The sequence below is a fragment of the Sylvia atricapilla genome, chromosome 19 (assembly GCF_009819655.1).
Source record: "Sylvia atricapilla isolate bSylAtr1 chromosome 19, bSylAtr1.pri, whole genome shotgun sequence".
Lineage (NCBI taxonomy): Eukaryota > Metazoa > Chordata > Aves > Passeriformes > Sylviidae > Sylvia > Sylvia atricapilla.
In genome coordinates this window covers 352,896-368,801 of record NC_089158.1, presented here as the reverse complement: position 1 = coordinate 368,801, position 15,906 = coordinate 352,896, and the positions used below count along the sequence as shown (strand labels likewise).

The following is a 15,906-nucleotide window of genomic DNA, read 5'->3' as shown; positions in this document are numbered from 1 at the left end:
ACCCTGAGCAGAATGTCACAGGCAGCACGGCCTCACCGGATATTCCAAGTATTTTAAGTACTGCAACGCTGCACAAAACCGCTGATCATCTTACGTAAGGCTGAGAGCCCTAATGACCGCAGGCAGCGAGCACACAGCAGTCACGGCAGCAGCTGCTGGCGCCCCGTGGTCTTAAAGACTCTTAAATTAACTAAAATAGCGCATCAATTAAAAGCCTTTTTTTTTTTTTTTTTTTTTTTTTTTTTTTTTTTTCCCCGCAAGTTTGAGGGGTTTTTTTCCGCAGGTTTGGAGACCAGCGCGAAGCACCGAGGCGGGGCAGGGCTGTGCGGGCTCCGGCCGCGGTCCAGCCTTACCTTGTCCGCCGGGCGGGCCGGGCAGCGGGTCCCCGCGGGAGATGTCCGGCAGCTGGACGCCGCTGACGCTGGGGAAGAAGAAGGAGGAGGAGAGCGCTGAGAGCACAACACCCAGGGGCTGGCCCGCTGGCCCCCTGCCCCCGGCCGGCGGGCCCGGGCCCGGCCCCGCCACACGCACCGCGCCGCCTGAGCGCATCCCGCCCCGCAGCTCCCCCGTACCTGCCCTCAAACGCCAGCGGCAGCGTCGCGTCCTCCCCCGGCAGCGAATCCATGGACGGCCGCGCGGCTGCCGCGGCTCCCGCCGCCTTTGTGCGCGATTTGGCGGCTTCCCTGGAATTCAAACGCCCGCAATCGCTTCCGCCATCTTTGCGTCGGGCGGGCTGAAGCCGCTGAGGCCGGCGCGCAGCGCGCAGAGGGCGGGCACAGGGCAAAGTGAACGGGAGCCGCCCTGTTTGATGAGGGCAGCGGGCAGCGCGGAGCGGGAAGCGCCATGCTGGGTGAGGGCACCGCGGGGCGGGGGCGGCGGCAGCTCAGGGGGAGAGAAGAAACCCACCCGGGGCTGACCGTCCGGGGCGACGGGCCGTCTGACAGAACGCGGTGGGAGCGGGGACGTGGTGTTGCCCGCCGCTCGCCGGGCCCCGCTCCAAAAGCATTCCCATTGAGAAGAGGCTTTTGAAGGGATGCACCAGGCCCCCGGCTCCTGCCGAGCCTGGCAGAGCCGCTGGAGCTGATGTTCATCGTGTTCCCCGTAGCGCAAAGCCGTCGTTGGGCTTGGCGAAAGAAATAAACGCGTCAGTTCCACATACTAGTCACCGCTCAGCCTGACGGGCGGGGTTAGGGCAGCTGCTGTCAGCACCCGCGCAGGCGGAGTTTGAATGAATCTGGGAGGGTTTTTGTGAAGCAAAGTCGTAAGCGTGTCGGCCCTCCCACTTTTGTGAGAGAAAATGTAACTGCATTGGACATTTCAGAACATGGACAGCGGGAAAAACTGAATTGGATTAAACGCTGCTGTTGTGGCCCCTCCTACCCAGGGCATGGCCAGGGTAACAGCGCTGGTCACAGGTGGAGCTCCAGACCCTTGCTGTGCATCTTGGCCTTCTTTAATTCATTTAGAACCTGTGTGCAGGATTTAAATACCTCCTTGCAATATTTACATCATGGCAGAGTCACAGATTTATTTAGGCTGGAGAAGACCTCTGAGATCTAGAACCCAACCTCGGACCAATCCCTGCCTCGTCACCCAGCCCAGCGCACTTGAGTGCCATGTCTGGTCATTCCTTGGACACCTCCGAGGACAGTGACTCTTACCTCTCTGGGCAGCCCCTTCTTAATGTCTAATCACCCATATTGTGAAGAAATTTCTCCTGATGTCCAATCTGAACTTCCCTGTACAGCTTGAGGCCATTCCCTATTGTCCTTTTTCTTGTTCCCTGGGAGCAGAGCCCGACCCTCCCGGCTGTCCCCTCCTGTCAAAGAGTTGTGCAGAGCCACAAGAACCTCCCCCTGAGCCTCCTTTTCTCCAGGCTGAGCCCCTTTCCCAGCTCCCTCAGCCATTCTTGGTGCTCCAGACCCTTCTCCTGCTCTGTTCCCTTCCTTGGACACGCTCCAGCTCCTCAAGGTCCTTCTGGTCACAAGGGGCCCCAAGGTCCTTCAGGTTGCAGCACTCAAGGTGCCTCACCCATGCTCACTCAGCACAGGGGACAATCACTGCCCTGCTCCTGTGGCCACACTATTGCCGGTACAGGCCAGGAGCCTTTGGCCATCTTGCCCACCTGGGCACATGTTCAGCCACTCCCAGGTCATTTTTCCCTGGGCTGCTTTCCAGCCACTCTGCCCCCAGAGTGCATCAAGTGGTGCCTCATGCTGGATTTGCTCTTAACCATTCTCTGTAACACAAGGAAGCACCATCCTAGCAGGACACTCACCTGGCTTGCCCATGCAAGTGACCCTGTGCATTAGATTTGGTTTCCTCTTTTGGATTTGGTTTCCTCAGTGCTACCAACTCAGGTGAGGTTTCACTCACTTTCCTCTGGGCTGTCTCAAAGGGACTCTTATCTGGCCAGGAATTAGGCCACAGATAAAGGCTGACCACAGGCCATGAATTCTGTGTGTTTATTATTCCCAGTTGTGTGAGTTTATTATTCCCAGTTGGCCTGGTGGCCTATAACTCCATTTCCTCCACATACCTGCACCAGCTCACTGTTTAGATTGATACTCCCCTGTCAAATGCCCCAGACTGGTGGGAGCAGCCACTGCAGTGGTGGGCTTCCCATCTCTGCTTAATTCTTTCAGCTTTATGGGTACAAGTGCATGATGGAGCTGCAGCAGGGTCCCAAATTGCCAGAAGTGCCAGGCACTTCTTAGCACAAGTAAGCTCTTAAGACCATCTCCTGTCCAACTGGACATGCCTCATGCTTTGCATTTGGGGCCTGATGGACCCCAAGGGATGTTCAGTCCCTTCAACTCCCCTACAAGAGACCTCATGAGACACTGGTCACTTTATGTGACTGAAACGCTTTTGCAGTGGCCTCTGCCAAACTGAAATTAACTTCACAAAATTGGGTCTGCCATATGGCACCAGGATCTGGTCAGCCAGGCTGAAATGTGAATTTTCCTCATTTACAGAGCAGATCTTCATAAAATGACTTAAGTCCACTCACTTGAAAGGATAATACAAATTTACTCTTGTTTAAGGTTTCAGCAAGGTGTTACATATTTGATGTAGGTCTTTGAATCAGCATCCATCGGGCACAAGTGCAGAGTTAATCATTCTGCACACACAGCACATCTGCCTGCAGAGTTGCAGCCTGCATCCAACACACTGCAGTCTAAAGGAAATCAGCAGGGCCCTCCTTGTGAAGTCTATTATTTCATTAAGTGTTTGTCTGATGGATAAAGATATGGATATATGGAGATGCATCCCTGTCTGTCTTCCCTGGAAGTGTTCAGGGCCAAGCTGGCTTGGAGCAACCTGGCCTAGTGGAAGGTATCCATGGCAGGAGGTGAAATGAGACGATCTTTTAGGTCCTTTCCAACCCAAACCACTCAGTGGTCCTATGATTCTATGTATACACACGGCCAGGATGGAAAATTTCTCTGGGAAATTTTACTGCACTGCCCAATGTTTTACAACCTGCAGTAGCACCAGGAAGCTGAAAGGGACAGAAGGGACTGGGAAAAGTTAACAACTTGCCTTTGGATAATCTGCTTAATGTTGTTTAACCTTAAGTTCATTAGTAGCACATTTGGAGAGATTACACTAAACCCTCGTGCCAGGAAGCCGTGTTGGAACTTTCCTACTTCTCAAGGCAGCCCGAGATCCTTCCCACCTCAGGCAAAGAGTCCTATAGGGAGCCTGGGAAAAGACTTGTGAGGAGTGCAGTGGTAGGGCTGAGTTGAGCAGGACAGGAGCCAGCGGCTCACTGTGCTGTGCTGGCACAAGGAGGGCAGATGTCACCATCAGCTGAACATGGGTCCCCTTCACCCTCCTATTCTCACTTCCTGCTCTGGGGACTTGGTTCAGACTCAGTTCTGCCTCTTCCTCACACAGTTCACAGCAGGATTCTGCCTAAGTTAAGTCATGCACAATCCAACTGCTCTGCTAATGCAAATCAAGTCTCAATAAACTCCCTTGAATTTCACCAGTGTAGCCCTTACACAGCTCTGGCTCATTCAAACATCTGAATCAACACTTAAAACGGTGTGCTCACTCTGTGTATGAAGCCTTACCTCTCCAAGTTCTTTGAGCAATAGGGGCTGAAGAGTCAGACACAGCTTTCACCACAAAAAGAGCCTTTAGTAGTTGTGTTTGCAAAACAAAAATCAATTTCCTAACTCTGCCAAGTGAGAAGGAAATGCAAGTTTTCAACAAGCCCCTCTGCAAACACTCCCAGAAGTGATGCCACAGATGGGGATTTCAGAGTACCTGTAACAAAAATGGCCTTTGAAAGACATCTGTGGTCCTGAAGAAAAATCTGATACAGTATCCTCACCCCATTTTCAGCTTTGCTCTGAGGGTTTGCTTTGTTAGTGATTCACATATCTGACAAAATGTGTCTATGTGAATGATACAGAAAACAGTGGGAAAACACTCATGGCCTGTGGAGCTCCCAAACACAGCTGAAGGCTGGGATGGTTCATAGCAGACACAAGAGATCAGAGGACTCATTTTTTTAGCTGGATTTTCCAACACAGAATGTTAACAGTGCTTATGAATATCTATGATAGAAAACATTTTTGTACCTTGGTTCTTGTCTCACATACAGGGACATAATGAAGGAATAATTCTCTTGGAACAAATGTTATTATTGGAATGAGATTGGATTCAATCCTTTCTGTCACTGGGAAGACTCTTGCTGAAATTCAGTGACAAAAACACAAATGCAAAAATCCAAGTGGCATAGATACAAATTATATACATTTATTTTTATTCATTTTAAATAACATTCTTCTGTATAAATTCTGACATATATTCAAATCATACACTTTCTTTTTCTTTTTAGAAATGCATTTGTAAGCATAGCATATGCTTGGGAGACACCGTATTTGGATGTAGAGTGAGACTGATGGGTTTCAGATGGGAGCAAGTACAATTTTTAAGGCCCACATTTTTCTTATTTTAATCTATTCCTCTGACACATAAAGAGCAGAGTCCCGTGGGAGCTCACTCTAAACTTCACTTTCAAGAGAAAATTGTTTTTATATCCTTTGTTTAAAGGAGACTGTGCAAACTTTCTGCCACATTTACATTACCTGTAACATTGAAGAGGATGATGCTGCACAGTAGTGGTTAACTGGCCCAGGATACCTGAAGGATGCTAGATATATCACCTCCTCTTTCCTAAATGCTTGCTAAGTTTGCTCAGCCTGGTCCAAGGGAATTATCATTGCAGTGGCTGACTGCCATCTCCTGACAGCTCCCCAGGGCTAGTGCTCCTCATAGCTATTTCCAGCTACAGTTGTCCATGAGATTCGATATCTCTCCTCATTAGCACAACCACTTTTTTGCACGTCTGCTGCACTCAGCGCTCACCAAATGCTCCCCAAGCTGAAAGCCTTGCTGGTTGCACCCAGCCCTGTCCCACCTCAGCCCTTTGCCCTTGATCTGCTCATTCTGTCTCATTCCCTTTACTGCTGAGCTGGACTCGCCCCAGCCAGACCAGCTGGGCCTACACACTGCCAGGGGATCGTTCCTGGAGCTACTTTCCCACATCCACCACCCCCCTGCCCTATCATACTTCCTCTCTGCTCTGCAGCTGCTGTCCCATGCCATCAGTGCCCTTCCCTGGGGCAGCCCCACCACTGCAGCTGAGCAGCATCCCCAGGCAGGAGGTGTTCATGAACACCATATGCACCTGGATTGCCACCTCAGCCCCACAGGTCACCAAGATGCCCTACCCTGGCCTTGCTGGCTGCTCAGCTGGGCCTCAAAACAGCCCTGAGAGTCCACTTCTGCTGCACCTGCCCTCACCCCAACCTTAGGACAAACCTCAGGACCTGGGAAGCCTTATGACAAGTGATGACACACATCATGGTGCTAGTGGCCTCAGTACCCTGGCACTGGTGTTTGAGCTCTGCTACTCCTCCACATAAAATCCAGCTCAAGGTGACTGGAGACAGAATCAGCTCAGCTTCTTCCTCCCCTCCTGTGGTGCCAGGGGAGCTGAGAAGAGCACGGATGATCTGATCTCACATCACCGAAGTCAAACAGGAAGCTCTTTACCCTTTCCCTACTAAGGCATCCATCTCCTTTTACTACTGTTGCCCCTGTGTGCCAAGGCCTGGGTGGCAGGAGGTGGCTGCTGTGTCCCTGCTGAGTCATTCATCCATTTGAAAAGCACAGTGCCAGTGCCACATCCTCTCTGTGCTCCCTGTTCAGGAACATCCTGTGCCGTCCAAATCTGGGCAGCCAGATCTCCCCTGCCCGACCAAGCTTCCCATCAGTCTTCCAGGCTGTCTCCATCCCTTCATCCAGCTGTGCAAGCCACAGGCAACAGCTGTCTCACCCTGCAGGGTATCCTGACTCCTCCTCTTCCTAAACACAAAGCCTTTGGATTACTTTAAAGGTCAGAAGCAGCCCAGGTGCCAACATGTCCTGTGCTGTGGCACTAGGAGGGCTCAGCACCTGAGCCCACGCTCTGCTTGAGCAGATGGTCCTTATTTCTACAGTGACACAAAATCCAAGCCTGTTCCTGTTACAAAGCAGCCCACAGTCACAGAAAAACTTAAGGAACAGGTGTTTCATGGCAGAGATGAAAAATTCTGCTAAAGTATTTTAGAAATGTTAAAGTGAACAACCTGTCCTTCAACTTTCTTGCTAGCATCAGTCCAGAAGCCAACACTTCCTAAATTACCTTTCCCCGCCCCATGAAGTGACCAAGTGCATCTCTAGATCAGTGCCTCTAAATAATTACAACCTTTAGGAAATTTTCTGTTTCATCACCACCCTGCTCTTTAAAAGTTTGATGAGTAACTCTAGAATTAGCAATAAACAGATGTTCTCCTCCAGTTCGTCCCTGTTTTTTAACTAAAAGTAACATTGCTCTGAATGACATGAGCCAGATTTATTACCTGAAGAATGGGACCTCACCCAGGCCCACCACAGGCAACAGGAGCTTTTCCATCAGCATTTTTCCATCAGCTTGGGCCTATATGCAATTCCACATTCTGCCCTCACCATTTCTCTTGGTCATCCTCAACAATTTTCATTCCAACTTGCCATGCACCATCTTTAAATCAGGCAGCAAGTGTATGAGGCAGAAATGGCATCTTTGAGCATATGTTTAAATCATCTACTTCCCCCCCTCCCAAGTTTCCAAAGATAAGAGAAACTTCCTCACAGCACCAAAAACTAAATAAATAACCTACATGTTCTCTCTACCATTTCTCATCTGGAGAAATAATCCCTTTGTCCTGCCTCAGAGGATGCATCCACCAGCTCCTGTACCACCACTGTCCCACCACACACAGTGAACACAGCTGCAGCTCTGAGACTGGGCAAGAGTGAGGGGAAATATTCATTTCTTGCCCTGTTGTCATGCAATAGTTTGATTTCCAAGGGTGTGACAGGTGGCACAGGGAGCACAGCCCCTGCCCTGAGGCACACACACTGTAGGTACCAACCCAGCAGCTCCATGGTGTGACCATCCTGTGTACTGCTGCCTGTTAGTTTTTCTCTCTGCTAACAGCCCACCAGCCTCCCACCAAAACCAGGGGAATCTGTAAAACCTGTTCCCTGTAGTGGTTTTTCTGACAGCTGATTCCACACCACCACCTTGTGCTACTTTAAATTCTGAAAGCATCCATGCACTTTTACCTTCTGAGCCTCAAAGTGCAGACCGGATCCTGTGAGCTCTTCATCCCAAAGCTGTTTCCACCCAAATCCAGGAGACCTTTGCTTTTGGCCCTCAGGAGGCTGAGCTGGGCCCTCCAGCCCTGTCAGCTCAGCAGGGATGGTAGTTGGATCCCTCCACACCGTGAGCACCTACTGGGGAGAACCTCAGCCATTGAGCCCAGGCTCTCAGCGTGTTTGTGACAGTGTATTTGCATTTTGTATAGAGACATAAAAGCAAGGAAAATTAGTGCATCCAATTTTTGGACACCTACTCAGCCCTAGCCATGGCAACATTGGTATTCATGCTGTATTTAAAGGAATGGCAAAATTTGACAGACACAAGTAGAGAGCACTCACATTTTCTCTAAAAAAGAAGTTATTCAATGACAGTGGAAGAAAAGCTTTAAGCAGTTGGTGTTTGCCAGAGGCCCAGCTCCAACAATACTGCCATCTCATTTACAGTATTTTAAACAATCCTTATTTTTTTTTTCTTTTTAAAACAACATCACTAACCGCTGTACAATTAAAACCTAGAGGATAAAACATGACCTGGGTAGTGGGGGAGGTTGGGGAGGGGGTCATGGTTTTGTTGTTGGGGATTTTTTGGTTGGTCAGTTGGTTGCTTGTCCTTTTTACAAGTAATTAAAAATACAATTCCAAGAAGATATATTACATTTTATATACAGAACACACCGTTTCTATCAGGGTAGGGTATTAAGCCTGGCTTTTATTTTTACATGGCAACCCTGAGATGTCTTGTCATCTTCCCTTGCACAGAAACTATACAAGTTCATTAACTCCTTCTAGAAAAAAAATGGATTGCTATGTCTTAATAGCATCATCACCCTGTATAAATACTCAGAAAGGGAAAAGCTTAGTCTCTTCCCTAACTCGAATGTTCTTGAGATTTTTTTTCCTGTTTCCCTGCTTAGTGGGAACAGATAATGGTGACTTCTGTAAATGTGCAACTCACTCCTCCTACTTTGCATTTTGTAGTACAGTGAACAATGACTTCCCTTTTTTTCTTTTTTTTTTTTTTTTCTCCTTTTCGAACAAGTTTCTATCAGGAATGAAGATGATGCCTTTCCAAAGGTCTGTTTCCTGAAATTCCACTGTTAATTCATGAGCTACTTCTCAAACTAAAGGATGAAGACACAAGTGTTGGGTTGGCTGGAAATCAAATAGTTTCTGACTCGTCACTGGGTTCTGCTCTCTCCACCCCACCACCACTTCTTCTTAAAAAAATGTTTCAATTCAGCATAATTCCATTTATAACAACAGTGAATTCTATGGATCTTTATGGAGAACAGGACACTGAATGCATTTACCACACTACCTGAAATTCAGATGTACTGCACTGTCTTCTGTTCACCTGCAAGCTACAGCATGCCTGGCATCAGAGATATCTGAAGAGCAAATTCCTCTGCATGGAGCCTTGGCACAGATCCTGACACCCCTTCCACAAGCCCTGAACCTTTTTGAGAAGCAAACTTTGGAATAGCTGGATGACTTCTAAGCTTTATAATTATGCATGGGAGTTGTCAGCGTGAGCTGTCCATTTGGGGCCACCTCATTCCCATCATCTTCCAGCAGCCCCGACACGTCAGCGTTGGGAATGCTGTCGTGGTAGCTGCTGAAACTGATGTTGTCCTCTTTGAGTTCAATGGTCCAAAAGGGAGCATTAAGTTTTCGGTTCTGATACTCACGGTACATGTAGACAGCACCCACAAAGCCCATTAGTAGGACCACAACAATGATGATCACTGTCAAAATAATGATGTTAAACTGTGTCCACGAAACGTCTGCAAAAGCAGAGGTGCTGTTGTCAGAGGAGCTTATAGGAAATAGTGTTTGTAGAGTTGTTGGTGACAAAGTACTGTTTAGCACTGCCGTGGAAAAGGACGTGGCCTTGGTGGTATTTGGAGCAGAAGTTGCAAACTCCGTTGGTTCTAGGCCAAGAGTGGCTTCTACAAAACAAATTAAAAAATGATCAATAAAAAAATCTGCTGAGCTGAAAATCAAACACAAACCTAAGAGATTTGACATTTATATCACAGTTATTAAGGCAATTAAGGCTACACTGCTAAATGTTTAAATTAAGGCTAACTGCTAAACATATTTTCAAAGCAGTTTAGAAACTGTCTGTCCAGGGTTGCATTTGGGGTTTTTTAATACAATTCTGTGTGCTAAGCGCCCATGGACTACAGGACTCCTCTGAATAGTCTGGTGCTGAGGGACAGCTGCAGTAGTCAGGATTCAGGGTTCAATACAGTAGCTCATGATGACAGCAAGTCCCAGTCCAGCTCCTGTTCAGACCAGGAAAATGAGATTTTACCAAGCTCAGCAAGTTTAGACTCTGAACCAACGTGTCCCTTGGTGTCTGTGTGGGCTGCATGCTCAGACACAGCAACTCCAGCAGCTTAAACCCTTCACAATCAGCGCACCAGATGCAGGATTTTGTTCACAGTATTATTATTTCTGCCCTACTTGTACAAACAAGACGATCAAAACTGAAATAGTGAACCACAAGTACTCAGCTTCCCCAGCATTTTGCAGTGGGTTCAGTGTTTCCACCACTTTAGGTAAAAGGTCAAAATAACCTCAGTTATGCTTTCAAATGAAGACATACACAAGCCACACGGAGATCCCTAGACTACACAGCCACAAGCAGAAGGTCACCAAATCACAACAAAAAAAAGACTCTGGATGTTCTTCAGAAACTTGAACACAGCAGAGGCCAGCTGGGATCTTGGTTTCAGCTGCTGGCATGGGTGCACACAAGAAGGACCAGAACATGGAAACTACCAGACTGTGCTCTGTCTTTTCCTTGGCACTAAATAGCCAGGAGCCTGCCTTGCTTCCAGCATCCATGGGATAACTCCCTTCTCAGTTCAGGAGCCAGGTTAACCGTGAGATCTCAGAAGTGGGATGTGAATTCATTATGCCTGCATCAAACCTGTTGAGCTACAGGCCTCTGAGAGCACCATAAATCTGTAGCATTAAGCTCACAAATGTAGCTAATAAAGCATTTCCTCACATGAATAACCTGATCTATTTTAGATTCTCAAGTCCAGGCAACAGGAACACTCCACAAGCTGAAGCTTCAATCAGCCAGAATGTTCTCTGCACCTATTGCTCCACAGGACTCTCTGCATCCTCTTTCCCACTCTCTTCCTGCCAACAGAAAAGCAAATTCATTTTAAATCCACATACAGCTGCAGCAATTACAGCTGATGGTGCCATGCTGTATGGGTCCAGCTTCCAGCTCTCCTGAACATCTACTAATTATGATTGAGGAGGAGAGTCACTTCCGAAGGACTAATTTGCACTAAGTTGCATCTCCAATGGCAACAGGAGCTGGAAATATTCAATACATGTCCTGCCATAGGCCCTCAGGGAGAACTACCACAAGTTCACTTTGGGCTGTCATGTTCCCAGTTCAGGCAACCAGCAAAGAAATTCCTCTGGAAGGGGCATCACACACCTAACTGAGGTTCCTGCTCTGAGTCCCCTGCCTGCAGCAGCTCCTCTGTTCTCTATAGCTGCTGTCTTAGGTTGATAAGGACACTCAGGATGCTGAATGCCAAAAGGCATTTCTCTGTGGGCATAACAGGCAAAATCTTGCAATAGGAAGCAACACGATAGGAGCAAAAGATTCCTGGAAAACCTTTGGCTTTGGGAAAAGGGCATAAGGAATTCAGTCATCATTTCTGAATTCCTTCACCAACACTCAATCCCTGGCAAACCCTGCCAGTAGCTATAAGTAGAGAAAAAACAAAACTGACACAATGGCTGATTCACCAGCGAGGAACAGCACTTTTCTGGGCTTTATTTGTGAGTCAGCATCAGCTCAGGGCTGGCACGGAGGCCTCGGGTGAGGACATTTCCTGGCACTCCCAGGAAATGTCACAGTGAAGTGCCAGGCTCTGGCCCCGGCGCCACTTCCGAGCCATGACACGGCGCAGCCTTTTCCGCTCCCGGGGCTGTGCCAGCTCTCCAGATGTCCCAGAGCAGCTCCTTGAGAGCAGCAGCTGCTCTCTCAATGGGCTGCTTTGGCAGCTTTGACAGGAGCCTCAGCTCCAGCTGCTTGATTGAAGCACCGACTCTGCAGAGCTGCTGCTGCCTCCTGCACTGGAGGAGCCCTGGTAGGAGGCCACGTGCCTATTCCCGGGCTGGGTGGCACAGAGCCACACTGCACCAGCACTGTGCCCCTGCTGGGCCTCCCCATGGCAGCAGGAGCACCACCCGCTCTGGGGCTGAAAACACTTTGTGGTCTTTTGGATATCCTATCTGCCTTGGAAGCACCAGAATCCTGGTCAGGCTGAAGATTCCTGGATGGCCCCTGTGGATACGTGAGCTTTGCCCAAGCTGTACAGAATGTGCTGTCTCATTTTACCTGCCACCACTGAAACAGAGCCTGGGTGATGATTTCACTCCAGATGCCACTCAAATGCAATGGTGATTTATGAAAATTTTAACCTAAAAGAAGTTCATTCTTAGTAACCTCAGCATGTCAGTTTTTAGGCAATTTTTGTTTAAGGAACTGGAAAGAAGCTGGACATCTTTTTAACTGCTTAATAAAAAAAGGGATAACATAAGTGTCAGGGAGAGAGGAAAGCTCAAGGAGCATGTCCCAGGCCCCTTGAAAGGCTTTCCTCACCTCAGGAACTGGCTATAACAATGCCATTTAAATAAAACTGAATGGTGAAAACTTCAAGTACCCAAGCAAAGCCATACATACAGATTTTAATGGAGTGAGGTCACGTGGATCCTTGCACAAAGCCAGAGCTGTGCAGGGGGAGGTAATGGATGAGCAGATGTAGAAGTGCCATTTCCAGCTCTGTTACAGATAATGAGCATCCAACTTTGTTGTACTGATCATCTCCCTGAGCAGGGAAGGACTCTGTGATTACGCACCCAGAGAGCAGCACAGGAGTGAAAACCACATTAGCTTCTGATGGAAGATCTGAACTGAATCTCTGTCCATGAAAACAGCAAATCTGTGCCCAAATACTTCCCTGAACTCTGGGTTCTTTCATCTAATACATCACACTGGCAATGTTCCATGCATGGTGCTGGACATCCACCATGAAAACTGACCTCCAGATAACCACTGAAGGAGCACTCCAGAGCCATTTTCTCTCATTCTACGTTAAGTACACTACAAATAGATTGGGTATTTTCCAGCTTGTTCACTAGCAGTGCCTGACAAGGTCTGGAATCAGGGTGGTTACAGAACTAACCCTTGAAGGCCAGTAGGCTCCAACAACTGTGCACTGGAGTTTTCTGCCCAGGGAGGTGGTAGAGTCACCATCCCTGGACGTGTATAAAAAGAAGACTGGACGTGGCACTCATTGCCATGGTTTAGTTGATGAGAAGGTGTTAGGTCTGGACTAGTTGATCTTAAAGCCAACCTAGTTCATCCTGTGATTCTGTTACAAAGATTCGGTTTTCTTCTCTACACCAGAGGCCAGATGAATCCAAACTAATGCAAACAACTTACAGCATTCCCTCCCCAACTTCTGGGCAGCTGCACAGTGAGCCTTGACAGTGATTTGAGCAGCATTTTTACCTTTCCTGGTGCAGTTGGTGCCCTCGGAGTCCCTGGTGTAGCCCTCCTCACAGAGCTCACAGTGGAAGCCCGTGGTGTGGTAGAGGCAGCCGATGCACTCGCCGCTGTCTGGGCGGCACACGCTGGGGGACAGCGCTGGGTCCACGTTCCCATTGCACTCACACCTCAGGCAGATGCTGTCTGAGTTGTAGTAGCCCTTGTCACACTGGTTGCAGTTGAGGCCAGTGTACCCTGGTTTGCACTTGTCACACCTTGGGATGCTCTCACCAGGCTCTAGAGAACACAGAAAGCAAAGCAGGGATTTGCCAGGCCCCGTGAAGAGACACTCATGCTCTGGGATTTGTTCTGTGGGGTTTGTTCTATAGGACCTGACCACAAGGCATCCTGACAAAAATCAGCAGCCACCAACTACTGACAGATCTCAAATTTTGAGCTGAAAACACAACTTTTGAACTGTAGCACTTTCTCTGTTAGTAGGGGAAGAAAAAGCTTTGGGGAATTCTGATGCCTCATACCAACCTCACAGAGCAAACTTGGCAACGTTGCTAAGGAAATAGATTATTATTTCTAAACACTTCCATCTCAAACAGGCATTTCAGAGAACAGCTGGAACTATACTGGGGTTGTTTGCAATCCAAAAGAACTACTGGGCCTATACAAAACCAGAAGCAGCTTGCTTGCAAAATGGATTAGGGAAATATAAAAAAAAGCCTTACATATGACTATTACAGCTCTGACTTGTGTCAATTACATTGGGGAATCTCTGCACGGAGTCACATGAAGATGCTCAGAAGCAGACTCAGAAGTATGGAGGGCTACATGGCACTGCTGAGCATCTCCTGTCCCCTTCCTAGCTGCCACAAGCTCAGCAGCTTCTCTGCGAAACTATGCAGGCTCTTCAGAGCAGACTGCAGCAACACACTGAGAGCTGGAACTAGACTTTAAGATCCTTTCCAAGCCAAACCACTTTGTGATTCTGATCCCTCCCCTGCACAGCTGCTCTCAAAAGAGGCAACACAAACACCAGGGAGCCATCACGGCAGGTGCTGCTCCAGTGCACACAAACAGGAGCTTCACAGGCTATAGAACACCTTGCTGGGCTGACACACTGAGGGGCATTCTAACTGAGAAGAGAAACCTTCATTATGAGGAATTCGACCAAAACAAGAGCCTCACGTATGTGGCAGGTGCCGGTGGATGCCACGGTGGAGCAGGGGCAGTGCCAGCAGCTGTGGGCAGGGTGGGTGCTGAGATAGAAACCCTCCTTGCAGAGCTCACAGTGTTTCCCCTTGGTGTTCTCCTGGCAGTCCAGGCAGGTGCCTGCAGAACAGAGAGAAGAAGCAAATATTCAGCAGCAGGAACTGGAGCAGAACATTTGGAGTGAGAATCCACATGGAATACACTCAATTATCTGAGCTCACAGGTGGTTTTGGATGCCCTCTGGCCAAAACATGATCCTGCCTCTTACGACCTTCTGATGCTCATTCCCTCACTCCACATGCACACAGATAATGGGAAAAAGCAGGTGGCCCCAGCAGAGAGGCCCCACAGCTCACCACTGAAAGGTCACTGCAGGTAAACACGAGTTATCAGTGTTAAAATTCTCCTCAAGGAAAGCAGTGTCAGTTTGCATTTGTACCAGTGAGATGGAACAGTGATGCTTCGAGTCCTTCACTCTGATGAGCAGTCTCTCAGGTTTATGCTTTTGGGTTTTTGTGTGCAGCCTCTTCCTGCACACCAGAGCTGGTGGTCAGGGGAGAGGACATGCCAGTGTCCTGCTTGGGGGCAGGCAGCTCCGTCCTACCAGCATGGCTCCAGCTCCTCCACCCCAGGACAAGGCAGCAGCAGTCACTGACCTTCCCAGAGAAACAGAGGAGAAGGGGGGCTCATGTGAGCCACCTGCTCTTCCTGGGGAAGCCCTTGAATCAGAAACTCGACATGCCATGTCTGCACAGACGCCGTGTCCTAATGGCCTCCAAATTGCATTTTGATACTACTGTGACCAAGAAGAAAAATCTCCTTAGTTACAAAAGCACAGCTTCTATATAAAGCCCATCCATCACCAGGAACATGCTGTAATTCAGCTGGCTCCTCAGTGAGGTAACAGGGAGCTGAGGGAAGATTTGATTAAATTCCATGTACCAGACTCTACAAAGGCACCAGCCCCTTCTATAAACTGGGGTGCCCCAGCGCAGTGTGAGAGCACAGACAGATCACTGAGCTGATCCAGCAGTGCTGCTGGGGGATGGGGAAGTCTCATATCAACATCAACCACAGGAAAAAATCCTGATTGAGGTTTATGCTGACTGTTATAAAGACCACAGCAGACTTTCTTATTAACATCAGAACAGTTTGGCCCCCTCACAAGCCTGACACGGCTGCTGCTCCTCAATTCCCACAGTGATGACTCCACGGCCAAGCATCTCCAGCCAGCCTGGCATGTCCTTGCAGCCAACCCTGATGCCAAGGGCAGGAAACAAACCCAGGAAGTGGCTGATTCACCCACCCAGCAGGGCCCTACCAGCATCCTTTGCTCAGCATCACCTCCCACACACTGTTTGCTCTTCCCTCAGCAACCTGTCAGGCACGAGCCAGTGGTTTTTGTGGGAGATGTCAGGTTTAGAGGGGAAAATTATCTGCTAAGCTTG

At 48.7% G+C, this 15,906-nt stretch overlaps 2 protein-coding genes across 4 annotated transcripts in view; both read right to left on the bottom strand.

The window, feature by feature from the left end:
• CDK5RAP2 (CDK5 regulatory subunit associated protein 2) overlaps nt 1–817 on the bottom strand; it is a 70,424-nt gene extending 69,607 nt beyond the window's left edge. For 2 of the 3 annotated variants that reach the window (XM_066332462.1, XM_066332463.1), the window contains exons 1-2: nt 573–816; nt 348–421 (exon numbers count right to left, since the gene is read on the bottom strand). In XM_066332462.1, the coding sequence (XP_066188559.1) occupies nt 348–421; nt 573–625 (127 nt within the window). In that variant the 5' untranslated portion in view covers nt 626–816. Of the gene's footprint in view, nt 1–347; nt 422–572 lie in introns of all 3 variants that reach the window. The other variant, XM_066332461.1, reaches the window with a different exon arrangement.
• A 4,021-nt stretch (nt 818–4,838) lies between these two features.
• The window catches only part of MEGF9 (multiple EGF like domains 9), a 47,500-nt gene continuing 36,432 nt past the window's right edge, over nt 4,839–15,906 (bottom strand). Inside the window, exons 5-7 of the mRNA XM_066333062.1 lie at nt 14,435–14,578; nt 13,259–13,531; nt 4,839–9,653 (exon numbers count right to left, since the gene is read on the bottom strand). Of these exons, the coding sequence (XP_066189159.1) occupies nt 9,199–9,653; nt 13,259–13,531; nt 14,435–14,578 (872 nt within the window). The 3' untranslated portion in view covers nt 4,839–9,198. The remainder of the gene's footprint in view (nt 9,654–13,258; nt 13,532–14,434; nt 14,579–15,906) is intronic.